Below are 6,491 nucleotides of genomic sequence, written 5' to 3' on the forward strand. Positions count from 1 at the left end.
ACTTGTTCGTCCCGTTATAGCTTTTGCTTTTCTTCCAAGATGCCACAGCCCGCATATTTCTGACATTCGACTTGGCAACGAATCTCTCTAGCATAGTTTTGGGCGCAACCGTAAAAGGGTTACAATTTGTATGCCACCCTTTCCCCTTCAAGTTTCCCTTCCCATCTCTTAATAACTTCAAAAGCAACTTCGTTTCAACTCTCGACTCACAAAATGTTGTGGCAATGGAAATAAATGCTTGGATTTATGTCCAACTGTGTGTGTTTGAGTAACTGTATGTATGTATGTATGTATGCTTGCCTTGCAGGTGTTACTTATACGCCTTGTGGGCTGACAGCTCATCGGTAGCAATGGCCCACAACGCGTTCTCCTGCCAAAGTCAAGGTTGCCCTGGATGAGCTCTGCAGCTTAAGTCGAGTTGTCCCAGGCAAGTGAAGTTTTGTCCACTCCAAGCCAAAAATCTTATGTACATATCCGAGTACATATAGCCCCCACTCAAATAAGCTTGTGCCCGTGCACGAAGACTCCCGGCGGAGTTGCTCAACTTCACAAAAATGTCAGTCGTTTTCTCCTTTGCTAGATTTAACTTTCCCCTAACTCTTTCCTCCTAATGTCCGGCTTTCTATTGCTGCTTGGCCATTGACTTTGTCCAGCCGTACTCTGGTACTCCCCAGTTGCTTTTCTTATACCGTTTTAATTAATGGAAAATTTGTACGTTTTCTTCTTATTCATGTGGTCTTTTCTTCAATCGACAGTGGTGCCTCAAGCAAAGGGTAACTCGAACTAAAAGTAAAAGAAACTGCCAGCTAGCATTTCAATCTGTAGCTTAACCTGAACCCAAACCCTAACTCAAACTCACACCCAAGCCGAATTCTGAACCGAAAACCTAATCCCACACACCCAAACCAACTCCCACAAGTGGTCCATCTACAATTCGGTTGGCTACTTTCGTTTGACAGTGGACAAAATCCAAATTGTCATTTGTTTTCCACAGCTTGATTAGAAAATTGTCTTGGGAGTTGTTGCTTTAAGTTGAATGAATGATTTTTTGTAACTTAACTATTCAGTTATCCTTTTCGTCAGCTCTCTTTAACTAAATGCTCTTCATTTATTCGTATTGAAGACTATTCAAAAAGTGATATTTTTATCAATGCAGAGAAATGAAATTTTAAATATTCTTGAATTTAACTCTTCTTTTTAACGGACCTTAACAATCTTTCTTTTGACAATCCAACTTCCAACTTTTATTTGTTACATTTTAATGCTCTCTTACATTTATTAATAAATCAACTCTATTCATAGCAACCCAATAAAATTCAATTCTCTATTTGTAAGAATAATAATAAAGTTCATCAGTCCTATTTATTCCTTGTTTTAACTAATAACTTAATGAACTATCAGATTAAAAAAAAAACTGCTATTACATTTAATTTAAACTATCTATGTGTCTTACGATACATATTCCGTTCATCTTGACTTTTCGGATTTCAATAACTCTGTTGAAATTTCCATAACTTAATGCTAGATCATTTTCTACTTAGAAATCTGCCCCTTGAATTTCTTACTTTTTCTAGCGTTACCTGTGAGATATTTGACTGTGGAAAGAGCTGCTTCATCAGAATGTTAATTAGGAGCCGTGTCCAAACTTCATTTTCTGTGTCTGCCATATTCGCTTCCTTCTTCTGGGCCATACCTCATCTCCGTGGCATCCGCACGGAACACAGCTTCATTTGTGCTGGCAACGACTAAGAGCTGGAAAGTTGGCAGGCAGGCAGCAAACCTAACCACTGTCCTTTAACCACAAGTCAAGATTCTCTGTCCTGAGAATGGCAAGGAAACGAAGCCCAACGTCTTGGCTTGGTGGCAAAGAAAGAAGGAGAACGAAATGTTTCATTAGAGCAATGTTGGCCACAAATGGCAGAGACCCAAAAGCGACTCCCCTTGGCCCCTTTCACTGGCACTCGCAAATCCTGGCAACTAATTTGCAGCGCAGCATAAAAAGGAAGCATTGAAAGAAAAAAGCAATCCGAAGAAGAGAAGAAAAAAAAGGGATCCCAGCTCCCTGACTTTCATCTTGGGCAAGATAAACTTTGCTGCTGGTTGGGTTAGGTTGGGTTGGGTTGGGTTACGTTGGGTTAGGTTGGGTTGGGCTGGGTTGGGTAGGGTTCAAGTTGCGCACTCGAGAGGAGGGAATGCGGTAGAAGGAGGTGGGGTAGTAGCTTCTTTGACGTTTTTTGCGCATACTTTTGAATGGTCTAACGAGCTTGGTTCTGGTCAGAAACCCGTTCTAATCATTGAGATTTTGGTATATCGAACGTTGTCCCAAAACTTTGTGCGGTCATTGAAAGTTCCGTAAACTGAACTTGTACTCATCTCATATTTTTCTCCCTCTCTCTCTCTCTCTCTCTCTCTCTCTCACACACTTTTTCTTTCTTTCTCATAAAGGAAACCATACCAGCAACACCGGCCACAAGCACCGACACCAGCAGCGTGGTTGGTGTAGGCGGTGGCAGCGGTGCGGGAGGAGGGATCATCGGTGCCGGCAGTGGACTGGGTGAGATTGCGAGTAGCCTTGGCGGGGGAGGGGGCGGGGCCGGTGGCGTGGGCAGTGCCAGTAGCATTGCCAGCGAGTCGGAAGCCTACGCGGGTCTGATGAAGGATGCTGACAAGCTGAAACTGATGCTCCTTGCCTGGAACTACCAAAACTCGACGGCGGTGCGCAATGGCACCGAAGGTCCCGATCTGAGCGTTGTGGGTGGCCTCTGGGCGCAGTACCAGAATGCTCTGGCCCAGAATGCAGCTGCGGTGGCGGCAGCCACCGGTAAAATGGACAGCTCATTGTCGCCAGTGCCAAGACAGGATACGCACTCGCCGATGGAGGCCCAGGACGAGACGAACTCGTCGGGACACAAGGAGGAGGACGAGGTTTCCGAAGACGACTCCGATGACAAACTGGACGAGAAACTGGCCACCACACACGATCCCGAGCGCCTCAAGGCCTTCAATGTGAGTAAACTGCGTGAGAGAGATGAGTTTTTTGGAGTTGCGCAGCGAATGTAAAGCAAGCGTTGCCAATGAAGCCACCAGAAATGGGAGCCACTCCCAAATGATGCGGTATTAATTCCAGTATGTCTTTGCCTTGCAGATGTTTGTGCGTCTTTTCGTGGACGAGAACCTGGACCGCATCATACCCATCTCCAAGCAGCCAAAGGAAAAGATTCAAGCAATTATCGACTCATGTGCCCGACAGTTTCCCGAGTTCAGTGATCGTTCCCGCAAACGCATTCGCACCTATCTGAAGTCATGCCGGCGCAACAAAAAGACACGCGATGGCTGGGAGAATACGGTGAGTGATGCTCCAGATTGTTAAGATCACATGCGAGAAAGGGCTCCATTGCTTCATTGTTCAATCCCATTGCAGACACGACCGACGCCCGCTCATCTGACCTCCGTGCAGGCGGAACAAATCCTGGCGATTGCCTGTGAGAATGAGTCGATGAATGCGAAGCGAATGCGGATTGGCCTGGAGCCAATTACTCATGCGGTGCCAGCGCCGGGCAGCGTTGTGGCAGCTGCAGCGGCTGCGGCAGCTGTGGCAGGTACCAGCACCACGTCCGCGAGCAATGCTGCCACCGTAACCTGTACGGCTGCCGATGCGGCTGGCCTGACCAGCGTGGCGGCTGCGGCGTTGCCCTTTGTCAGCGCCGTTGGCTTTGCACGCTCCACGCCCAACTCGGAGCATGCGGATGTTGCGTTTGGTGGTGCCTCAAACCTTGCTGGCGCCGGCAGTGCAGGTGGCAACAGCACTAGCGGTGCTGCTGGCGGTGGCACTGGAGGCATGAGCTCGGCGCGCAGCTCACCGTTGGCGTTGAGCTCGAATGCCAGCGTTGGTGGCGCCAGTGTAACGGGATTGGCGCTAGCCAACGGCGCTGGGGCATCGAATGGCGCCGGCCTGCCCTCCAGCAGTCCATACACCACGGATTTCAGCTCGCCCTCTGCAGCCTCTCCATTTGTTGCAGCTGCTGCGGCAGCGGCTGTGGCAGCCGGACGTGCGCCTAGCTATCCGGGCTACTTTCCGGGCGTTGCCGGTCTGGGTAATGGTGAGTAGTCGTCAATGGAAATGCCGAGACAGTTGCTGTTGACACTCTAAGGCAGCGGTGGACAAACAGAAGCAACACACAGCAAATGCGCTGCTTCGAGTCGATGCGCTGACCTCAATTATGAGCATGTAGATATCATTTGAAGAATTCGGCTGCCCACCGCTGGCTTAAAGTGAAAGTTGTTACTCTGCTGCACAGGATTAATCCACTGTGGCACTTTAAGAAAGCGTCATTGTGCAATAATCCCAATTTGAAGTACTCACAAACTTTAATAACTTGCTTCCTTCTCTTACGCAGCTACGCCCACCGATCTCTCCATGAAGCCGACGGCACTTGTCGCTGGCGTGGGTCTGGCTGGCAGCGGCAACAGCAACAATAACAACAGCAATGCTGTCAGCGCACAGCTGAGTGCTGCCAACTTGGCCACGCTGAGCAACGCCAGCAACAACAATGTGCTGGCAAGCGCCACACAGCAGTTGCAACAGCTTCAACAACAGCAGCAACAGCAACAGCAGCAGCAACAACAACAGCAACAACAGCAGCAGCAACAGCAACAACAACAGCAACTGCTCTCCACGTCCGGGGATGCCAACTGCTCCCGAGTGCCACCTATTCTCCCACACAAGCTGAGTCCCAACGAGGTGACCGCTGCCCGGCAGGTCATATCGGCGTATAGGGAGAGCGCCGCGTTTCTGCTGCGCACCGCCGACCAGGTGGAGCAGCTGTTGGTGCAGCAGCAGTAGGCTGCAGTGCAGCAAGCCATTTGGTGGCCAGCATTGGGCCACTTTCCACACCCAAGTGACGCGAGGCGCGCGCGGGTTGTTCCTATTTAAAGTTAAATTTAAATTGAATTACACACAGCAACAAAACACAGCAACTAAGCAAATTAGAAAGCGAAAGCAAAAAAATAGTCAAAGCATAGCAGCAAAACAAATATAAAACAAGCAAAACCAACCGAAAAACAATTAACAGAAACAGCAAACAGAAATCACAGAAACAACGTTCGTTTTAACAAACATTTTAAGTGTATTTTCCTCCAAACTACGTACAGCATATTCCAAATAGAATTAACGGATAAACAAATGATTATACAAGAATACCACAAAATATCAAAGCCAATCACTAAATATTGCAATTATTGAAGCAACCAAACAGAATTTTGCTTTCAAGTTCAGTAACTCACAGATATTCTTAAACATTGTAAAAAAAATAAATAACACTTTAGTTTTGTATTTCTTTTATATTTTTCGTAGTTATTTATTTTTTAAAATACTTTTCAAGCATTCGACTGTGAGAAATTGAACTAAAAAGCTTTAATCTGATTACAAAATAAAATTAAAAAAAAAAAATATATGCAGAAATCAGCAATAGTTCAACTTAATACACTGTCTACTAAAAGTAAAACTACAATAGCCACACACACTCAGTCACTCACACACATATACGTGTACACTCGCATTGCGTTTAAGTTTTTGTTAAAATTTTTCAAGTTTTTATTACATTTTTAATGCTCAAATAGAGCTGTAGTTTCCGGCCCAGTTTGATGTGCGCGATTTGTTAAAAAATGAAATAAATAAAAAAAAATATACAAAAAACATATAAATAAAATATTGTCTTGTATGTAATTAAGTTGAAGTATTGTTGTAAATTTTAAGTGTATCAAATGAGAGGGAAAGAGAAGAAGCGCATTTTAAGGCCACAAGCATAACAAAAAAGGTAAAAGAAAACCTTATTTAAAATATATGGGAAACTATAAGAAAACACAGGGTGATACTTTCAAAAATTATTACAAAAGTCTAAGCTAAAAATTAAAGAAAAAGAAATGGTGTAAAATTGTAAGGAAATTGTATGGCATAGAAGTTGGTAAATGTGTATTTTAAACTAAAACCAAAACAAAAACAAAAGTACATTTATTATTTTTTCAATCATTTCGATTAATTTGTATCATTATTATTATTCTTTATTTGGTCTTTTTATTATTTACCCAATTTGACATTATTATCTTATTACGTTTGTCATTAATTTGTTAATTTATTAAAATGCATACGAAATACGAATAAAAAAAATACATACAAAATACCAAATAGCCATTAATGTTTTTTGCATCTATAAATGTGCATGTAAAAATACAATACAAACGGAAATTAAATCGAATCGAAAGCAAAACAAATGAAAAAATCGCAAATTATAGAATTTAATAATACGATTAACAGAATTCAACAGAAGTATTTAATCATTTAATCAATGAACGAATGAAATTTAATTATACGAGGCGAGAGACAGAGATTCGATACATTTGCTGGCCAAGCAACACGAAAATTATAATATTAACGAAAACCGAAATTTATTAATTATAATATAATGTATTAGTACTTGCTTAGAAAAGTAAAC

At 43.6% G+C, this 6,491-nt stretch overlaps 1 protein-coding gene across 1 annotated transcript in view; it reads left to right on the top strand.

The window, feature by feature from the left end:
• Positions 1-5,016, top strand: part of LOC117782628 — a 94,479-nt gene extending 89,463 nt beyond the window's left edge. Inside the window, 4 exon segments of the mRNA XM_034619648.1 lie at positions 2,446-3,006; positions 3,146-3,346; positions 3,422-4,100; positions 4,398-5,016. Coding sequence (XP_034475539.1) covers positions 2,446-3,006; positions 3,146-3,346; positions 3,422-4,100; positions 4,398-4,843 — 1,887 coding nt within the window. The 3' untranslated portion in view covers positions 4,844-5,016.
• The last annotated feature ends 1,475 nt before the right edge of the window (positions 5,017-6,491 follow it).

The sequence above is a fragment of the Drosophila innubila genome (assembly GCF_004354385.1).
Source record: "Drosophila innubila isolate TH190305 chromosome 2L unlocalized genomic scaffold, UK_Dinn_1.0 5_B_2L, whole genome shotgun sequence".
Classification (NCBI taxonomy): domain Eukaryota; kingdom Metazoa; phylum Arthropoda; class Insecta; order Diptera; family Drosophilidae; genus Drosophila; species Drosophila innubila.